Raw genomic sequence first — 20,906 nt, 5'->3', positions numbered from 1 at the left:
TCTTCTTCAGTCCTGGTCAGATTCTTCTTCAGTCCTGGTCAGATTCTGACCACTGCTTTGACCAGAGGGAGGGTCAGATCTGAGCCACAGAAAAGAAACGGTTTGAGACGAGAGTTAAAGATGTTTTTGTTCAGAAAGACGATCCTTCTTTGACCTGAGACATAATCTGTCCTCCATCTATAACTCCATCCTCAGACCCAAAGAGAATAAAGGAAACAAAGAGAACAATAGACAGTCATTACAGGTTGATTAGGGTCATTAAGGCTAAAACTGTAAACAAAAGCACTTTCAGTTTCAGAGTCGTTAGCTCCTCCTTCACACAGATATAAGGCAGTGTCCAGAAGGAACCTGACCAGAACTGAAGAAGAACCTGACCAGAACTGAAGAAGAATCTGAGCAGAACTGAAGAAGAATCTGACCAGGACTGAAGACACTTGGACGAGCAGATAAATGTCTTCACTCTAAAACTTTCTGTCCAGTGACAGATTTAAGTTTTGACTTTGTCTTGAGACACAAACACGTCCACTTTAATGATCTTTAATGATCTGGTTCCTTTGCTTCGTCTTTGACTTTTGCTGTTGTTTCCTCCACAGAAAGTCGAGGCCACGTTCCAAATGGAGGCCGTGGCTCTGACTCACAAGACTCCGCCCAGAGTCCCGCCCAAACCCACCTCCAAGTCCCCGCCCTCCGCCTCCCCCTCCCCCGCCCATCCCGCCTCACCTGCCGGGAAAGTGGCAGGTGCCAGGCAGCAGTCTCCATCACCTGTGCGCCACGTCAAAGCACCTACACCCACCCCCACCAGGTCAGACTCTGCAGCTCCTTTACACCGTCAGCTCCTTTACACCACCAGCTCCTTTACACCGTCAGCTCCTTTACACCGTCAGCTCCTTTACACCGTCAGCTCCTTTACACCGTCAGCTCCTTTACACCGTCAGCTCCTTTACACCGTCAGCTCCTTTACACCGTCAGCTCCTTTACACCGTCAGCTCCTTTACACCGTCAGCTCCTTTACACCGTCAGCTCCTTTACACCATCAGCGAGACGCACATGTCAGGGACAAGGTCCGGCACCTGGGGTCCCATGAGTCTTAGCAACAATGTCCCTGATTGGACAAAAATAGGTCACCCTGTATTCTGTGTTTAGTCCTGGTTTAGTCCTGGTTTAGTCCTCCTCTCTGCTCCTCTCTGCTCCTCTCTGCTCCTCTCTGTCTCTCTGCTCCCCTCTGTCTCTCTGCTCCCCTCTGTCTCTCTGCTCCTCTCTGCTCCTCTCTGCTCCTCTCTGCTCCTCTCTGTCTCTCTGCTCCCCTCTGTCTCTCTGCTCCCCTCTGTCTCTCTGCTCCTCTCTGCTCCCCTCTGTCTCCCTGCTCCTCTCTGCTCCCCTCTGTCTCTCTGTCTCTCTCTGCTCCCCTCTGTCTCTCTGTCTCTCTGCTCCCCTCTGTCTCTCTGCTCCCCTCTGTCTCTCTGCTCCTCTCTGCTCCCCTCTGTCTCTCTGTCTCTCTCTGCTCCCCTCTGTCTCTCTGTCTCTCTCTGCTCCCCTCTGTCTCTCCCTGCTCCTCTCTGCTCCCCTCTGTCTCTCTCCGCTCCTCCTCATTTGTCCTTAAACCAGTCTTCTGTTTTTATTTTCAGAGCGGCGCCAGGAGCAGCGGATGTGCCTCCTCCCTGGAAGAAGACAGCGCCCCCCACTGGGCAACCACAGCCACAGCCACAGAAACAGGTCCCTGCAAAACTCCGCCCATTAAAGGGGAGGGGCCAGGGGCTGCGCATGTCCACACTGTCCTACAGGGGGCGCACTTTAAGGCTCACACATTTGAGTGTTGTCTGAATGTCCAGGGGGTGAGGGGCTGGGGGGTGAGGGGCTGGGGGTGAGGGGCTGGGGGTGAGGGGCTGGGGGTGAGGGGCTGGGGGAGACATTCAGACACAGACCTGGTCACTGTCCTGCCCTATGCGGCCATTTTGTGTTGTTTAAACATGTAATGGAGCTCCACAGTGTCCGCCCACTCGCGCTTCCAGAAGAACACATCCCATTACACAAAACACAAACATGACAAATACTTTTACTTTTATTTGAAATCTGTTTATGGAAGTGTAGAAACGAGTTATTAAAACATTTCACACTTTAAATGAGCTTTTTAGACTTAAAACAGCGGCGTTATGGAGATTACTTAGCACGTAGCTGGTTAGCATGTAGCTGGTTAGCATGTAGCTGGTTAGCCTCTGGGATGCCTTTGAACTCTTAGTATTTAAATTCCAGCGGTGAATCTGGATAAGAGGCTTGTACTGGCGGCCATTATGTGCTAACGTATACATTGTGTTTCCATGGTAACTGATGAAAAGATTCTGCCATAAACATACATGTAGCACACCCCCAGTGGGATGTCACTGTGTTGACATTTGGCCCAGTTCTGTGTTTGACCCAATTCAACTTTTAAACTTTAACTTTTGAGAATTTTTTTTGAGAATGAGGTTCCTGTGATGTAACCGTGGTAACGTGTCTGCGACAGGTGGAAGAGGCAGCACTTCCTGTCGAGGAAGGAGTGGTCCCGCCCACAATCGTCTCTGTGAGTTTATCCCGATTTAGTCCTGGTTTAGTCCTGGTTTAGTCCTGGTTTAGTCCTGGTTTAGTCCTGGTTTAGTCCTGGTTTAGTCCTGGTTTAGTCCTGGTTTAGTCCTGGTTTAGTCCTGGTTTAGTCCTGCTTTAGTCCTGGTTTAGTCCTGGTTTAGTCCTGCTTTAGTCCTGGTTTAGTCCTGGTTCAGTCCTGGTTTAGTCCTGGTTTAGTCCTGCTTTAGTCCTGGTTTAGTCCTGGTTTAGTCCTGTTTTAGTTCGTTATCTCTTTTACTCCATGTTTAACTCTTCTTGTTTCGTTGCATCTCTCTCAGGGCCTGACCAATCAGACGGTGACGGAGGGCGAGGGCGTGACCCTGCGCTGCCAGATCAGCGGCAGCCCGGCGCCCGTGGTCATGTGGTTCAGGGAGGACTTCAGGATCCAGGACTCTGTGGATTTCCACATGAGCTACGTGAAAGGAGAGGCTCAGCTGGTCATCAGAGAAGCTTTCGCCGAAGACAGCGGCCGATTCACCTGCACCGCCACCAACCAGGCCGGCACCAGCACCACCTCCTGCTACCTCCTCGTGCAGGGTACAGAGGGCGGGGCCAGGGCGGGGCCAGGGCGGGGTCAGGGCGGGGCCAGGGCGGGGCCAGGGCGGGGTTAGACCAGGCTTAGTTCTGGTTTAGTCCTGGTTTAGACCTGGTTTACTCCTGGTTTAGTCCTGGTTTAGTCCTGGTTTAGTCCTGGTTTAGTCCTGGTTTAGTTCTCGTTTAGTCCTGGTTTAGTCCTGGTTTAGTCCTGGTTTAGACCTGGTTTAGTTCTCGTTTAGTCCTGGTTTAGTTCTCGTATAGTCCTGGTTTAGTTCTCGTATAGTCCTGGTTTAGTTCTCGTTTAGTCCTGGTTTAGTTCTCGTTTAGTCCTGGTTTAGTCCTGGTTTAGTTCTCGTTTAGTCCTGGTTTAGTCCTGGTTTAGTCCTGGTTTAGTCCTGGTTTAGTCCTGGTTTAGTTCTCGTTTAGTCCTGGTTTAGTTCTCGTTTAGTCCTGGTTTAGTCCTGGTTTAGTTCTCGTTTAGTCCTGGTTTAGTCCTGGTTTAGTCCTGGTTTAGTTCTCGTTTAGTCCTGGTTTAGTCCTGGTTTAGTCCTGGTTTAGTCCTGGTTTAGTCCTGGTTTAGTTCTCGTTTAGTCCTGGTTTAGTCCTGGTTTAGTTCTCGTTTAGTCCTGGTTTAGTCCTGGTTTAGTCCTGGTTTAGTCCTGGTTTAGTCCTGGTTTAGTTCTCGTTTAGTCCTGGTTTAGTCCTGGTTTAGTTCTCGTTTAGTCCTGGTTTAGTCCTGGTTTAGTTCTCGTTTAGTCCTGGTTTAGTCCTGGTTTAGTCCTGGTTTAGTCCTGGTTTAGTCCTGGTTTAGTCCTGGTTTAGTCCTGGTTTAGTCCTGGTTTAGTCCTGGTTTAGTCCTGGTTTAGTCCTGGTTTAGTACTCTTTGATCTTGTCTGTGCAGTGTCTGAGGAGATGGACACAAGAGACGACACTTCTGCCCCTGAACAAGCAGCGTAAGTACAAAAAGTACTACTAGTACTTTCATCTCTACTACTATTCTAAATGACCTTCGCAGTAGTACACAGTACTGTGACAGTGGCTCAGGTGTTTAAGCAGCTGCCCTGTCACCAGAGGATTGGTAGTTGTGAATCTGTGTTGTGTGTTTTGATGTTCATCTCTGACCTGCTGCCGACGCACAAACAGGAAGTGATCACAGTGCACTTCCTGCTCCATGGACGCTCCAGTTCACTCTGTGTTAAACAGCGCCCCCTCTGTCCTCTCTGCCCCCTCTGTCCTCTCTCTGTCCTCTCTGTGTCCCCTCTGTCCTCTCTCTGTCCTCTCTCTGTCCTCTCTGTGTCCCCTCTGTCCTCTCTCTGTCCTCTCTCTGCCCCCTCTGTGTCCTCTCTGTCCCCTCTGTCCTCTCTGTGTCCCCTCTCTGCCCCCTCTGTGTCCTCTCTGTGTCCCCTCTGTCTCCTCTCTGTCCCCTCTGTCCTCTCTGTGTCCCCTCTGTCCTCTCTCTGTCCTCTCTCTGTCCCCTCTGTCCTCTCCGTGTCTCCTCTCTGTCCCCTCTGTCCTCTCTCTGTCCCCTCTGTCCTCTCTCTGTCCCCTCTGTCCTCTCTCTGTCCTCTCTGTCCCCTCTGTCCTCTCTCTGCCCCCTCTGTGTCCCCTCTGTCCTCTCTCTGTCCCCTCTGTCCTCTCTGTGTCCCCTCTGTCCTCTCTCTGTCCTCTCTGTCCTCTCTCTGTCCCCTCTGTCCTCTCTCTGTCCCCTCTGTCCTCTCTCTGTCCCCTCTGTCCTCTCTCTGTCCCCTCTTTCCTCTCTCTGTCCTCTCTCTGTCCTCTCTCTGTCCTCTCTCTGTCCTCTCTCTGTCCCCTCTGTCCTCTCTGTGTCCCCTCTGTCCTCTCTCTGTCCTCTCTCTGTCCCCTCTGTCCTCTCTCTGTCCCCTCTGTCCTCTCTGTCCTCTCTCTGTCCCCTCTGTCCTCTCTCTGTCCCCTCTTTCCTCTCTCTGTCCTCTCTCTGTCCTCTCTCTGTCTTCTCTCTGTCCTCTCTCTGTCCTCTCTGTCCTTTCTGTCCTCTCTCTGTCCTCTCTCTGTCCCCTCTGTCCTCTCTGTGTCCCCTCTGTCCTCTCTCTGTCCTCTCTGTCCTCTCTGTGTCCTCTCTCTGTCCTCTCTCTGTCCCCTCTGTCCTCTCTGTGTCCCCTCTGTCCTCTCTCTGTCCCCTCTCTGTCCTCTCTCTGTCCTCTCTCTGTCCTCTCTCTGTCCTCTCTCTGTCCCCTCTGTCCTCTCTGTGTCCCCTCTGTCCTCTCTGTGTCCCCTCTGTCCTCTCTGTCCCCTCTGTCCCCTCTCTGTCCTCTCTCTGTCCCCTCTGTCCTCTCTGTGTCCCCTCTGTCCTCTCTGTGTCCCCTCTGTCCTCTCTGTCCCCTCTGTCCCCTCTGTCCTCTCTGTGTCCTCTCTCTGTCCCCTCTGTCCTCTCTCTGTCCCCTCTGTCCTCTCTGTGTCCCCTCTGTCCTCTCTGTGTCCCCTCTGTCCTCTCTGTCCCCTCTGTCCCCTCTGTCCTCTCTGTGTCCTCTCTCTGTCCCCTCTCTGTCCTCTCTCTGTCCCCTCTGTCCTCTCTCTGTCCTCTCTCTGTCCTCTCTCTGTCCTCTCTCTGTCCTCTCTCTGTCCTCTCTGTCCTCTCTGTCCTCTCTCTGTCTCTGCTGCTTCAGACTCATTCTGGTCTTAAATGTTCGTATTAACCCTCTACATGATCCTGGGGTTTTTATTTCACTATTGTGTCTGTAAATCAAGATCTGAACATTAATAACAGACACATCAGGTCCTTCTGTCCCCGAGGTCGCTCCTGTTAGCGTTAGCGTTAGCATTAGCGTTAGCGACAGGTTTGATTGACAGCGTCGTAATGACTGACTGATCCGACCAAGAGACGCAAGACTCGGGGAAGACAGTGTTTATTTACAGGTGGTGAAAATACAATCAAGAATGTGGGTTGATCGGGCGATGGGTCAGGGCCAAGGTGCGGGTCAGGATCCAAGGACAGACGGTGCAGGCGACGCCGGAGCGGGGAGCAGGATGCGGCAGGTGGGAGGAGGGAAGGGGCAGGACAGGAGACAAGACATGGAGTGGAAAATGCGGATGGTGACAGACGGCGTTGCTAATCGTCCTGTCCCTGCTAAACCAGAGGTGTGGGAGGAGACATGACCTTCCACAGCCTCGCTCCTGATTGGCTCTTCAGTGTCTGTGATGGTCACGATTAGAGTTTCAAACATGGAACTGTGCTCCAGATTAGCCGCTATAACAGTTAGCACTGATGAACTGAAGCTGAAGCTGTGGGTGACGTCACAGTCCACGTCTTTACACTGTGACCTGCGCCTCAGAGCCACACAGTTGAGACGTTCGTCGTGATGTTCCTTGTGATGTTCCTTGTGATGTTCCTTGTGACGTTCATCGTGATGTTCGTCGTGATGTTCGTCGTGACGTTCGTCGTGATGTTCGTTGTGTACTTGTTGTGACGTTCGTCGTGTTGTTCGTCGTGATGTTCGTCGTGATGTTCGTCGTGATGTTCGTCGTGATGTCCGTCGTGACGTCCGTCGTGACGTCCGTCGTGACGTTCGTTGTGATGTTCGTTGTGACGTTTGTCGTGACGTTTGTCGTGACGTTTGTCGTGATATTTGTTGTGATGTTCGTTGTGATGTTCGTTGTGATGTCTGTCGTGATGTTTGTCGTGATGTTCGTCGTGATGTTCGTCGTGTTGTTCGTTGTGATGTTTGTCGTGATGTTCGTCGTGATGTTCGTCGTGATGTTTGTCGTGACGTTCGTCGTGACGTTCGTCGTGATGTTCGTCGTGATGTTCGTCGTGTTGTTCGTTGTGATGTCCGTCGTGATGTTCGTTGTGATGTTCGTCGTGTTGTTCGTTGTGATGTTTGTCGTGATGTTCGTCGTGATGTTCGTCGTGATGTTTGTCGTGACGTTCGTCGTGACGTTCGTCGTGACGTTCGTCGTGATGTTCGTCGTGATGTTCGTCGTGTTGTTCGTTGTGATGTTTGTCGTGATGTTCGTCGTGATGTTCGTCGTGATGTTTGTCGTGACGTTCGTCGTGACGTTCGTCGTGATGTTCGTCGTGATGTTCGTCGTGTTGTTCGTTGTGATGTCCGTCGTGATGTTCGTCGTGATGTTCGTCGTGTTGTTCGTTGTGATGTCCGTCGTGATGTTCGTCGTGATGTTTGTCGTGACGTTCGTCGTGACGTTCGTCGTGACGTTCGTCGTGATGTTCGTCGTGATGTTCGTCGTGATGTCCGTCGTGATGTTCGTCGTGATGTTCGTCGTGATGTTCGTTGTGTACTTGCTGTATAGTCTGTTTTATGTGTATTTCCTAACAATAATGACATGACGTTCCGATGTCCGCAGCCCCTCGGAGCCGGAGCAGCCCCCAGAGGAGCCGGTCCCGGAGAAGGACATGTCCAGCCCTGTTTTCACGCAGACGCCGCAGGTGCAGAGGCTGGTGGAGGGGGGCAGTGTGCTGTTCCAGGCCTCAGTGCAGGGTCTGCCCAAACCTCAGGTGGTGTGGAAGAAGAACGGAGTGCCCATCACCACCGGATACAGGTAACTGCGCCGCGACAGAGGCCGCCAATCTGCGCCATCGACACCAACACTCACATTCATCACAATGGCCTCTAGGGGTCACCCTGCTGTGAGGGGGGACCTCCAGGTCTTTTACGTCTGGGACAGTTACTGTCCTTGTCCTGCAGATATAGAGCTGCTGTTTAGCTGCTCAAGGAATTATTTACTTTTAAAGATGTGTTTATTTTCATGTTTTTTACAGATATAAACTGTGTATTTTCATGTTTTTTACAGATATAAAGTGACTTATAAAAAGGAAACGGGCGAGTGCCGTCTGGAGATCTCCATGACCTTCGCCGATGACGCTGGAGAATATTCTGTGACCGCCAAAAACCAGAGAGGAGAAGTGACCACCTCCACCAGCCTGATGGAGGAAGGTCAGAGAGCAGAGAGGACAGAGGGGTTAGACTGGGTCAGACCGGGTCAGACCGGGTCATACCGGGTCAGACCGGGTTAGACCGGGTTAGACCGGGTCAGACCGGGTCAAACCGGATTAGACCGGGTCAGACCGAGTTAGACCGGGTTAGACCTGCTTTAGTCTTGGTTCAGACCTGGTTTAGTCCTGTTTTAGTCCTGGTTTAGTCCTGGTTTAGTCCTGGTTTAGACCTGGTTTAGTCCTGGTTTAGACCTGGTTTAGTCCTGCTTTAGTCCCAGTTTAAGCCTGTTCTTTGTCCAAACAGAGGAATATGACGCTTACATGAAGAAACAGGAAGAAGCAGCGAAACCAGTGACTCAATCAAGCCCCGCCCCCGTGGAGGCCGCCGTCATCACCGGACAGGTACCACCTGGACTAAACCCGGACTAAACCCGGACTAAACCCGGACTAAACCTGGACTAAACCTGGACAAAACCTGGCCCAAACCTGGACTAAACCTGGACCAAACCTGGACCAAACCTGGCCCAAACCTGGACTAAACCTGGACTAAACCCGGACTAAACCTGGCCCAAACCTGGCCCAAACCTGGACCAAACCTGGACCAAACCTCTCCTGGTGTGTGTGCAGGAGTTCCAGTTGTCGGTGATGGAGATGCGCTTCTTGCAGGAGGTGGAGGTTCGTCTGATGAAGCTCTCGTACTCAGAGCTGCTCACTCAAGATGGAGAGACGCCAGAGACCGCCGCCCCCGGAGACACGGCACAACCCAACTTCACCTCCACCGTCAAGAACTACCGCATCAGAGCCGGCATGGGAGCCACCTTCCACTGCCAGACCCAGGGCAACCCGAGACCCAAGGTGAGACCGGGTTTAGACCGGGGTTAGACCGGGTTTAGACCGGGGTTAGGCCGGGTTTACACCGGGTTTAGACCGGGTTTAGACCCTGGGGTTTAGACCGAGTTTAGACACTGGGGTTTAGACCGGGTTTAGACCGGGTTTAGACCGAGTTTAGACACTGGGGTTTAGATTGACTTTAGCCCAGGTTAGGCTTGTTAAGTCCTACTTGAAGTTTCTGTTTAGTCCTTGTTTAGTTCCTCGGTAAGAGCTGTAGACCCAGGTTTAGTCCTAGTTTAATCCTTGAGTCAGTCCTGCTTTAGTCCTGGTTTAGTCCTGGTTTAGTCCTCCTTTAGACCAGGTTTAGTCCTGGTTTAGTCCTTGAGTCAGTCCTGCTTTAGTCCTGCTGTAGTCCTGGTTTAGTCCTGGTTTAGTCCTGGTTTAGTCCTGGTTTAGTCCTGCTTTAGTCCTGGTTTAGTCCTGGTTTAGTCCTGGTTTAGTCCTGCTTTAGTCCTGCTGTAGTCCTGCTGTAGTCCTGCTGTAGTCCTGGTTTAGTCCTGGTTTAGTCCTGGTTTAGTCCTGCTTTAGTCCTGCTGTAGTCCTGCTTTAGTCCTGCTGTAGTCCTGCTTTAGTCCTGCTGTAGTCCTGCTTTAGTCCTGCTGTAGTCCTGCTTTAGTCCTGCTGTAGTCCTGGTTCAGTTCTCAGTCCTTTGCCCTCTTCTCGTGCAGATTACCTGGTACAGAGACGGGCAGAGGCTGCGTCCTTCTGACCGGTACCACATGGATGTTTTGGCTGATGGCAGGGCCAGTCTCCGCCTCCCGGCCGTTACCCCTGACGACCAGGCCGTGTACTCTGCCCTGGCCTCCAACGCCTCCGGGAACGCCGTCTGCTCTGGAAAACTCTACGTAGAACCAGAATCCCGACCAGGACTCGCCCCACAGCCGGCGCTGCAGAGGATCAGGTACAGACCAGGGGTAGACCTGGTTTAGTCCTGGTTTAGTCCTGTTTTAGTCCTGGTTTAGTCTTGGTTTAGTCCTGCTTTAGTCCTGCTTTAGTCCTGCTTTAGTCCTGGTTTAGTCCTGCTTTTGTCCTGCTTTAGACCTCCTTTAGTCCTGGTTTAGTCCTGGTTTAGTCCTGGTTTAGTCCAGGTTTAGACCTCTTTTAGTCCTGCATTAGTCCTGCTTTAGTCCAGGTTTAGTCCTGCTTTAGTCCAGGTTTAGACCTCCTTTAGCCCCTAACCCTGCTCCCCTTCTCCTCAGCTCGGCCTCCCCCAGAGCCGTGAGCCTGTCTCCTGGTCGCTCTCCGGCCCGCTCCCCCTCTCGCTCCCCTGGACGCTCTCCGGCTCGTCGACTGGACGAAACAGACGAGAGCGCTCTGGAGCGACTCTACAAACCCGTGTTTGTGATGAAGCCGGCGTCCGCTCGCTGCTCCGAAGGACAAACCGCTCGATTCGACCTCAAGGTGGTCGGGCGCCCCATGCCCGAGACATACTGGTTCCACAATGGTGAGAAAGAACGAGGATTGACCCGGGTCGACCTGGAGTAGACCTGGAGTAGACCTGGAGTAGACCTGGAGTAGAATTTGTTTATTCCTGGTTTAGTCCCGGTTTAGTCCCGGTTTAGTCCTGGTTTAGTCCCGGTTTAGTCCTGGTTTAGTGCCGGTTTAGTCCCGGTTTAGTCCTGGTTTAGTCCCGGTTTAGTCCCGGTTTAGTCCTGGTTTAGTCCCGGTTTAGTCCCGGTTTAGTCCTGGTTTAGTGCCGGTTTAGTCCCGGTTTAGTCCTGGTTTAGTCCCGGTTTAGTCCCGGTTTAGTCCTGGTTTAGTCCCGGTTTAGTCCCGGTTTAGTCCTGGTTTAGTCCCGGTTTAGTCCCGGTTTAGTCCTGGTTTAGTGCCGGTTTAGTCCCGGTTTAGTCCTGGTTTAGTCCCGGTTTAGTCCCGGTTTAGTCCTGGTTTAGTCCCGGTTTAGTCCCGGTTTAGTCCTGGTTTAGTCCCTTTTTAGCCGTGCACATATTAGTCGTACATTAAACGTTGGGTATTGAACCGGCGAGCCTGTGGTTTGACTCCTGTTGTTCCACTCCAGGCCAGCAGGTGGTGAGTGACTACACCCATAAGATCGTGGTGAAGGAGGATGGCACACAGTCTTTGATCATCGTTCCCGCGGCGCCACACGACTCCGGCGAATGGACCGTGGTCGCGCAGAACCGCGCCGGACGCAACTCTCTGTCTGTGACGCTCACTGTGGACGGTAAGAGTCAGGGAGGGCATCTGAGGCACTCAGAGGGACAGGGAGGGCATCTGAGGCACTCAGAGGGACAGGGAGGGCATCTGACGTTCTTATGATGTGTACAGTTAAGGAGACGCTGGTGCGGCCTCAGTTCACGGAGAAGCTGAGGAACCTGAGTGTGAAGGAGGGCAGTCTGGTGGAGCTCGCCGTCAAGGCCATGGGCAACCCCCTCCCCGACATCGTGTGGCTCAAGAACAGTGACATCATCACGCCACACAAGCACCCCAACATCAGGTATGACATCATCACGCCATCATCACGCCACACAAGCACCCCGACATCAGGTATGACATCATCACGCCACACAAGCACCCCAACATCAGGTATGACATCATCACGCCAATGAAGTCTGTGAAATATTTCAAACATTCATTTTACAAAAACACGTTTTAGTTAAATGTAAAAACGCCGCCCTCTCCCGCCCGCAGAGTGGAGGGCACACGTGGCGAGGCGAAGTTCCAGATCCCGTCGGCCGTGGGCGCAGACAGCGCCTGGTACACGGCCACCGCCATAAACAAAGCCGGGCGCGACACCACCCGCTGCAGAGTGAACGTGGAGGTGGAGTACACGGAGCCGGAGCCCGAACGCAAACTCATCATCCCCAAAGGAACGTACCGCGCCAAAGACATCGCCCCGCCGGAGGTGGAGCCTCTGCACCTGCGCTACGGCCAGGACCAATGGGAGGAGGGCGACCTGTACGACAAGGAGAAGCAGCAGAAGCCCCAGTTCAAGAAGAAGCTCACCTCCGTCCGCATGAAGAAGTTTGGTCCCGCCCACTTCGAGTGCCGCCTGACGCCCATCGGAGACCCCAACATGGCGGTCGAGTGGCTCCACGACGGGAAGCCGCTCGCCGCCGCCAACCGCCTACGAATGATCAACGAGTTTGGATACTGCAGCCTGGACTATGATGTGAGGAGGGGACGGGGGAGGGGACGGGAGGAGGGGACAGAGGAGGGGACAGAGGAGGGGACAGAGGAGGGGACAGAGGAGAGAGGAGGGGACAGAGGAGAGAGGAGGGGACAGAGGAGGGGACAGAGGAGAGAGGAGGGAACAGAGGAGGGGACAGAGGAGAGAGGAGGGGACAGAGGAGGGAACAGAGGAGGGGACAGAGGAGGGGACGGGAGGAGGGGACAGAGGAGAGAGGAGGGGACAGAGGAGGGGACAGAGGAGGGGACGGGGGAGGGGACGGGGGAGGGGACAGAGGAGAGAGGAGGGAACAGAGGAGGGAACAGAGGAGGGGACGAGAGGAGAGAGGAGGGAACAGAGGAGGGAACAGAGGAGGGGACAGAGGAGGGGACAGAGGAGGGGACAGAGGAGAGAGGAGGGGACAGAGGAGGGGACAGAGGAGAGAGGAGGGAACAGAGGAGGGGACGAGAGGAGAGAGGAGGGAACAGAGGAGGGAACAGAGGAGGGGACAGAGGAGGGGACAGAGGAGGGGACGGGAGGAGGGGACAGAGGAGAGAGGAGGGGACAGAGGAGGGGACAGAGGAGAGAGGAGGGGACAGAGGAGGGGACAGAGGAGGGGACGGGGGAGGGGACGGGGGAGGGGACAGAGGAGAGAGGAGGGAACAGAGGAGGGGACGAGAGGAGGGGACAGAGGAGAGAGGAGGGGACAGAGGAGGGGACAGAGGAGAGAGGAGGGGACAGAGGAGGGGACAGAGGAGGGGACAGAGGAGGGGACGGGGGAGGGGACGGGGGAGGGGACAGAGGAGGGGACAGAGGAGAGAGGAGGGGACAGAGGAGGGGACAGAGAAGAGGGACAGAGGAGGGGGAGGGGTTTAGTCCTATTTATGTTTATTAGCTGTATTAATAGTAGTACTAGTAGTAGTAGTAGTACTAGTAATAGTAGTTCTAGTAGTAGTAGTAGTAGTACTAGTAGTAGTTCTAGTAGTACTAGTAGTAGTAGTAGTAGTAGTAGTACTAGTAATAGTAGTTCTAGTAGTAGTAGTAGTAGTAGTAGTAGTACTAGTAATAGTAGTTCTAGTAGTAGTAGTAGTAGTACTAGTAGTAGTAGTACTAGTACTCGTAGTGTTGTTGTTGCTGTTGACACTGGAGCCTGTGCTCTTGCGCCCTCTGCAGGTGGCGTATGCCCGGGACAGTGGGGTCATCACCTGTAGAGCCACAAACAGGTTTGGCGTGGACCAGACGTCCGCCACCCTCATCGTGAAGGACGAGAAGGGGCTGGTGGAGGAGTCGCAGCTGCCCGAGGGGCGTAAGGTGGCGCGCATGGAGGAGATGGAAAAGCTGGCGCACGACGGCGGCCCCTACGGCGTCACGGCGGAGGAGCCCACGGAGAAGGCACACCCCGAAATCGTACTCGCCCCAGAGCCTGTGCAGATCATAGAGGGAGACACGGCACGCTTCAGGTACAGAGGGAGGGCATCTGACACATCTGACACACAGAGGGAGGGCATCTGACACATCTGACACAGAGGGAGGGCATCTGACACAGAGGGAGGGCATCTGACACAGAGGGAGGGCATCTGACACAGAGGGAGGGCATCTGACACAGAGGGAGGGCATCTGACACAGAGGGAGGGCATCTGACACAGAGGGAGGGCATCTGACACAGAGAGAGGGCATCTGACACAGAGGGAGGGCATCTGACACAGAGAGAGGGCATCTGACACAGAGGGAGGGCATCTGACACAGAGGGAGGGCATCTGACACATCTGACACACAGAGAGGGAGGGCATCTGACACACAGGGAGGGCATCTGACACAGAGGGAGGGCATCTGACACATCTGACACACAGAGGGAGGGCATCTGACACAGAGGGAGGGCATCTGACACAGAGGGAGGGCATCTGACACATCTGACACACAGAGGGAGGGCATCTGACACAGAGGGAGGGCATCTGACACATCTGACACAGAGGGAGGGCATCTGACACAGAGAGAGGGCATCTGACTCACAGGGAGGGCATCTGACACAGAGGGAGGGCATCTGACACAGAGGGAGGGCATCTGACACAGAGGGAGGGCATCTGACACAGAGGGAGGGCATCTGACTCTTGTGTGCTGCAGGTGCCGTGTGACCGGGTTCCCGGCTCCTAAGGTGAACTGGTATCTGAACGGTCAGCTGATCAGGAAGAGCAAACGATACAGACTCAGATACGACGGGATTTACTATTTAGAGATCACAGAGGTCAAGTCCTACGACGCCGGAGAAGTCAAGGTACTGAGACCGGACTAGACCGGGACTAGACCGGGACTAGACCTGGACTAGACCTGGTTTAGTTCTAGTGTAGTCCTGGTTTATTCCTGGTTTAGTCCTGGTTTAGTCCTAGTATAGTTCTAGTTTAGTTCTAGTTTAGACCGAGTTTAGTTCTGATGTACTCCATGTTTAGACCTGGCTTAGACCTTGTTTAGTCCTACTTTAGTGCAGGCTTAGACCTGGTTCAGTCCTGGTTCAGTCCTGCTTTAGACCTGGTTTAGTCCTAATTTAGACCTGGTTTAGACCTGGTTTAGACCTGGTTTAGTCCTAGTTTAGACCTGGTTTAGACCTGGTTTAGTCCTACTTTAGTGCAGGCTTAGACCTGGTTCAGTCCTGGTTCAGTCCTGCTTTAGACCTGGTTTAGTCCTAGTTTAGACCTGGTTTAGACCTGGTTTAGGATGCTTTTATTCTGACCTTCTCGTCTCCAGGTGGTGGCTGACAATAATGTGGGTTCTGTGGAGAACGTGGTGAAGTTGGAGATCCTGCAGAAGGAGGACTTCAGAGGCCATTTGAAACGCGCCGAGGGCAAAGCGGAGGCGGCGCCCAGCGAGCCGGGCCGTGTGCCCTTTGAGGTGGTCAAGGCTGAGGCGCTAGGAGAGGAGGGACAGCTCAAGGAAGTGGTCATGCTCAAGAAAGCACAGAGAATCGTCCACGCGAAGGTACGAACATGACAAGAACCAGAACTTCACACGGACATCACAAGAACATCACACGGACATCACAAGAACATCACAAGAACATCACAAGAACATCACATAAGTATCACAAGAACATCATAAGAACATCACAAGAACCTCACAAAAGTATAAGAACACCACCAGAGCATCATCAGAACACCACCAGAACATAATCAGAACACCACTAGAACACCATCAGAACATCATCAGAACACCACCAGAACATCATCAGAACACCACCAGAACACAATCAGAACATCACAAGAACATCACATAAGTATCACAAGATCACTGCAAGAACAGCATCAGAACATCACAAAAGTATAAGAACACCACCAGAACACCATCAGAACATCACTAGAACACCACCAGAACACCACCAGAACATCACTAGAACACCACCAGAACACCACCAGAACACCATCAGAACACCATCAGAACATCATCAGAACACCACCAGAACATCACTAGAACACCACCAGAACACCATCAGAACATCACTAGAACACCACCAGAACACCATCAGAACACCATCAGAACATCATCAGAACACCACCAGAACATCACTAGAACACCACCAGAACACCATCAGAACATCACTAGAACACCACCAGAACATCATCAGAACATCACTAGAACACCACCAGAACATCACTAGAACACCACCAGAACACCATCAGAACACCATCAGAACATCATCAGAACACCACCAGAACATCACTAGAACACCACCAGAACACCATCAGAACATCACTAGAACACCACCAGAACATCACTAGAACACCACCAGAACACCATCAGAACATCACTGCCTCCACATAATAAACATGGCACTGGGAGAATCACATGGTGAAAATGTCATGTCTCTGTGAGCAGGAGACTGAGGAGACCGAGGAGCTGAGGAGCAAGTTCAAACGCAGGACTGAGGAAGGATACTACGAGTCCATCACCGCTGTGGAACTCAAGAGCCGCAAGAGAGACGAGAGCTATGAAGACCTACTGAAGAAGACCAAGGAGGAACTCATGCACCGCAAGAGCGTAAGGACCAGATTGGATCAGGGTCAGACCCGGGTTAGACCAGGGTTAGACCAGAGACCAGGGTTAGACCAGAGACCAGGGTTAGACCAGAGACCAGGGTTAGACCAGGGTTAGACCAGAGACCAGGGTTAGACCAGAGACCAGGGTTAGATCGTTGTTAGACCACTGTGAGACTGGGTTTAGACCTGGTTTAGATCTGGTTTAGACCTAATTTAGACCTGTTTTAGAGCTACTTTAGACCTTATGTAGACCCATCCATGACCTGGTTTAGACCTGGTTTCAGACTTGGTTTAGCTCTGTTTCAGACCTGGTTTAGACCTGGTTTAGACCTGGTTTAGACCTGGTTTAGACCTGGTTTAGACCTGGTTTAGACCTGGTTTTCCTGTAGTCCTCACCTGCTCCCTCTGTGCACCAGGAAAAGGAGGAGGCTGAGAAGAAGAAGGAGGAGGAACGTCGTAAGATAACGGCTAAAGCGCTTAAACCTGAGCGTGTGAAGCTGTCGGCGAGCATGGAAGCCCCGAAGATCCTTGAACGCATCACGAGCCAAACCGTGGCCCAGGGACAGGAGGTCCGGTTCAGAGTGCGCGTCGTGGGCCGTCCAGACCCACAGTGCCAGTGGTTCAAAAACGGCGTGCCGTTAGAGAAGACAGAGAGGGTAAGCTGGTACTGGCCCGAGGACCACGTATGTGAACTGGTCATTAAAGACGTCAGGGCAGAAGACTCGGCCTCCATCATGGTCAAAGCAGCCAGCAAGGCCGGCGAGACCTCCAGCCACGCCTTCCTCCTCGTGCAAGGTAAATACAGCGGTATGGGGTTAGTCCTGCTGTAGTCCTACTTTAGACCTGCTGTAGTCCTACTTTAGTCCTACTTTAATCCTACTTTAGTCCTACTTTAGTCCTGGTCCTGACCCCACTCTCCTCGCCTCCACAGCCAAACAGGTGATCTCGTTCACGCAGCAGCTGGTGGACGTGAACGCCAAAGAGAAGGACACCATGGCCACATTTGAGTGTGAAACCAACGAGCCGTTTGTGAAGGTCAAATGGCTCAAAGGCGAGGAGCAGATCTTCTCAGGGGACAAGTACAGGATGCACTCGGACCGCAAAGTCCACTTCCTGTCTGTGCTCACCATCGGCATGAAGGACGAGGCCGACTACTCCTGTGTGCTGATCGAGGACGACTCTGTACGCACCACCGCCAAACTCTACGTGGAGGGTAAGAAATCCAACCCACAAGTCCTGGTTTAGTCCTGGTTCAGCCTCGGTTTAGTTTTGGTTTAGTCCTGGTTCAGCCTCGGTTTAGTTTTGGTTTAGTCCTGGTTCAGCCTCGGTTTAGTTTTGGTTTAGTCCTGGTTCAGCCTCGGTTTAGTTTTGGTTTAGTCCTGGTTCAGCCTCGGTTTAGTTTTGGTTTAGTCCTGGTTCAGCCTCGGTTTAGTTTTGGTTTAGTCCTGGTTCAGCCTCGGTTTAGTTTTGGTTTAGTCCTGGTTCAGCCTCGGTTTAGTTTTGTGTTAGTCCTGGTTCAGTCTTGGTTTAGTTTTGGTTCAGAGCTGGTTTAGTGTTTAGGCCAGATTTAGACCCTCTTTCTGGTTTGTGTCCAATCAAAGCAGAGTGTCTGACCCTCTTCCTGGTTTGTGTCCAATAGGAGAGCCTCTGGAGTTGCTGAAGCGTTTGGAGGGCACAGAGGTTCCTGAGAGCTACAGTGCAGAGTTTGAGTGCGTGGTTTCTCGTGAAGACGCTGAGGGAACATGGTTCTTTGGGGAGAACCCTCTGACCCCCAGCAGCAAGTATGTTATGACATCCAGGAGGGGGCGCCACTCGCTCTCAGTCAAAGACGTCAAGAAGGAAGACCAAGGAAAGTACACGTTTAAAGTGGGCGAGTTCACCACCAGCGCCTCGCTCAAGATGAAATGTGAGTCCTGACCTGGTTTAGGCCGGGTTTAGAACGGTTTAGAACGGTTCAGACTAAGACAAGATAAGATATGCCTTTATTAGTCCCACAGTGGGAAGTCCAGAGGACTGGGGTTAGTACTGGCTTAGTCCCTGCTTTAGTCCTGGTTCAGCCCTGGTTTAGTCCATGTTTAGACCTGCTTTAGTCCTGGTTCAGTCCCTGCTTTAGTCCTGGTTTAGTCCAGGTTTAGTCCTGGTTCAGTCCCTGCTTTAGTCCTGGTTTAGTCCTGGTTTAGTCCTGGTTCAGTCCCTGCTTTAGTCCTGGTTTAGTCCTGGTTTAGTCCTGGTTCAGTCCATGTTTAGTCCAGGTTTAGTCCTGGTTCAGTCCCTGCTTTAGTCCTGGTCCATGTTTAGTCCTTCACCCTTGTCTCTCTGTTCCAGTGCGCCCTGTGACTCTGATGGCGCCACTCGCTGACCTCACAGTGTGCGAGGGCGACATCGCTCAGATGGAGGTGCGCTTCTCTCAGGAGAATGTGGAGGGGGTGTGGCTAAAAAACGGCCAGCCAATCACAGCGTCCGATCGCGTGCACATGGTCATTGACAAAACCACGCACAAACTTTTGATTGAAGACACAACGAAGAACGACCACGCCACGTACGGCTTCAGCGTACCATCCCACGACATCACCAGCAGCGCCAAGCTCAACGTACAGAGTAAGTCCTGGTCCAGTCCTGGTCCAGTCCTGGTCCAGTCCTGGTCCAGTCCTGGTCCAGTCCTGGTTTAGCCCTGGTTTAGTCTTGGTTCAGTCCTGGTTTAGTCTTGGTTCAGTCCTGGTTCAGTCCTGGTTCAGTCCTGGTTCAGTCCTGGTTTAGTCTTGGTTCAGTCCTGGTCCAGTCCTGGTTTAGTCCTGGTTCAGTCCTGGTTCAGTCCTGTTTCAGTCCTGGTTCAGTCCTGGTTCAGTCCTGGTTTAGTCCTGGTTTAGTCCTGGTCCAGTCCTGCTTTAGTCCTGGTTCAGTCCTGGTTCAGTCCTGGTTCAGTCCTGGTTCAGTCCTGGTTCAGTCCTGGTTTAGTCCTGTTTCAGTCCTGGTTTAGTCCTGGTCTAGTCCTGGTCTAACCCTGGTCTCTCTACAGCCATTGGGATCCTGATCCCTCTGAAGGACACGTCGGTTGTGGAGGGCACTAAATGTGTTCTGGAGGCAAAGATCTCAGCTCAGGACGTCAGCTCAGTGAAGTGGTTCCACAACGAAGTCCAAATCTCAGGTTCTGACCGGATCCAGACCGTGGCCAAAGGAGCCAAGCAGAGACTGGTTCTGAACCGAACCCACGAATCAGACCAAGGACGGTACCGACTGGTGGTAGGCCGGGCCGAGAGCTCCTGCAACCTCACTGTGCAAGGTAAGGACTGGCATGTTTAGACCTGTTCTAGTCCTGGTTTAGTCCTGGTTTAGTCCTGGCTCAGTCCTGGTTCAGTTCTGGTTTAGTCCTGATTTAGTCCACATGTCTGTTCTGTCTCAGCGGTCCAGATTGTGTCACCGATGCAGAACAAAGAATGTTCCGAGTCGGAGAACGTGGTGTTTGAGGTGGAAGTGTCTCACGCCGGGATCGATGCCTACTGGACGTTTAAGGGACAGGCGCTCAAAGCCGGCGCCAAATACAAGATGGAGTCCAAGAAGAAGGTGCACAGCCTGACGGTGATGAACGCCATGAAGGACGAGGAGGGCGAGTACGGCTTCGCCGCAGGAGAGAAGAGCTGCGCCGCCATTTTGACTGTGACAGGTGAGACACTGGATCATAAACACGTGTGTATATACACACACTCGTCTTCTGTCCATCCCTCTGTCCTTCTCCTTATCTCTCTCTAACTGTGGCCTCTCACCTGTCCCCTCCTCTCATCTGTCCCCTCCCCTGTCCCCTCCCGTCCCCTCCTCTCACCTGTCCCCTCCTCTCACCTGTCCCCTCCCCTGTCCCCTCCTCTCACCTGTCCCCTCCTCTGTCCCCTCCTCTCACCTGTCCTCTCACCTGTCCTCTCCCCTGTCCCCTCCTCTCACCTGTCCCCTCCCCTGTCCCCTCCTCTCACCTGTCCCCTCCCCTGTCCCCTCCTCTCACCTGTCCCCTCCTCTCACCTGTCCTCTCCCCTGTCCTCTCCCCTGTCCTCTCCCCTGTCCCCTCCTCTCCCCTGTCCCCTCCCCGTCCCCTCCCCTGTCCCCTCCCCTCACCTGTCCCCTCTCGTCCTCTGTCTCTCTGGTGGTGGTGCAGGTGGTGCTATAAAGAAGCCTCTCAGAGACCTGGTGGTGGCGGACTCCCAGACGGCGGTGTTGGAGTGTGAGGTGGCCAACCCGGTGTCCCAGGGCCAGTGGCTGAAGGACGGGACCCCGGTCGACTTCAGCGAGAACGTCCACAGCGAAACCAAAGGCGCCATTCGCCAACTCGTCATCAACATCACCAAAGCAAGTGACATCGGCGAATACACCTACCAGGTCGCCACGTCCAAGACCTCCGCCACGCTCCGGGTCGAGGGTGAGTCCAGGGAGAGCTGGTTTAGTCCTGGTTTAGTCCTGGTTTAGTCCTGGCTTAGACCTGGTTTAGAGCTAGTTTTGCTTATTGTTCTCCCCCTCTACTCTGCTCCTCTCCTTCTCCTCTCCTCCCTCTCCTGTTCCTCCCTCTCTCTCCTCCTCTCTCCTTCTCCTCCCTCCCTCTCTCCTCTCTCCTCCCTCTCCTCCTCCCTCTCTCCTCCCTCTCCTCCTCCCTCTCTCCTCCCTCTCTCCTCCCTCTCCTCTCTCCTCCCTCTCTCCCTCTTCTCTCCTCCTCCCTCTCTCCCTCCCCTCTCGTCCCTCCTCTCGTCCCTCCTCTCGTCCCTCCTCTCGTCCCTCCTCTCGTCCCTCTCTCTCTCCCTCCTCCTCTCCTCCTCCTCCCTCT

The 20,906-nt window shown here is 53.2% G+C and overlaps 1 protein-coding gene across 1 annotated transcript in view; it reads left to right on the top strand.

Annotated features, from left to right (window-relative positions):
* LOC117389397 (titin-like) overlaps positions 1-20,906 on the top strand; it is a 275,399-nt gene that overhangs the window by 17,396 nt on the left and 237,097 nt on the right. The window contains exons 6-30 of the mRNA XM_055230696.1: positions 594-802; positions 1,626-1,713; positions 2,501-2,557; positions 2,877-3,135; positions 4,037-4,088; positions 7,474-7,668; positions 7,921-8,063; positions 8,367-8,464; positions 8,690-8,917; positions 9,622-9,854; positions 10,153-10,397; positions 10,971-11,135; positions 11,240-11,408; positions 11,603-12,083; positions 13,254-13,540; positions 14,202-14,352; positions 14,820-15,050; positions 15,945-16,106; positions 16,522-16,900; positions 17,037-17,318; positions 17,745-18,011; positions 18,431-18,703; positions 19,122-19,385; positions 19,506-19,766; positions 20,247-20,507. Of these exons, the coding sequence (XP_055086671.1) occupies positions 594-802; positions 1,626-1,713; positions 2,501-2,557; positions 2,877-3,135; positions 4,037-4,088; positions 7,474-7,668; positions 7,921-8,063; positions 8,367-8,464; positions 8,690-8,917; positions 9,622-9,854; positions 10,153-10,397; positions 10,971-11,135; positions 11,240-11,408; positions 11,603-12,083; positions 13,254-13,540; positions 14,202-14,352; positions 14,820-15,050; positions 15,945-16,106; positions 16,522-16,900; positions 17,037-17,318; positions 17,745-18,011; positions 18,431-18,703; positions 19,122-19,385; positions 19,506-19,766; positions 20,247-20,507 (5,440 nt within the window). The remainder of the gene's footprint in view (positions 1-593; positions 803-1,625; positions 1,714-2,500; positions 2,558-2,876; positions 3,136-4,036; positions 4,089-7,473; positions 7,669-7,920; positions 8,064-8,366; positions 8,465-8,689; positions 8,918-9,621; positions 9,855-10,152; positions 10,398-10,970; positions 11,136-11,239; positions 11,409-11,602; positions 12,084-13,253; positions 13,541-14,201; positions 14,353-14,819; positions 15,051-15,944; positions 16,107-16,521; positions 16,901-17,036; positions 17,319-17,744; positions 18,012-18,430; positions 18,704-19,121; positions 19,386-19,505; positions 19,767-20,246; positions 20,508-20,906) is intronic.

Source organism: Periophthalmus magnuspinnatus, chromosome 21 (assembly GCF_009829125.3).
Source record: "Periophthalmus magnuspinnatus isolate fPerMag1 chromosome 21, fPerMag1.2.pri, whole genome shotgun sequence".
Classification (NCBI taxonomy): Eukaryota; Metazoa; Chordata; class Actinopteri; order Gobiiformes; family Gobiidae; genus Periophthalmus; species Periophthalmus magnuspinnatus.
The sequence above is the reverse complement of the archived record's forward strand: the minus strand, read 5'-3'. Positions and strand labels throughout refer to the sequence as shown.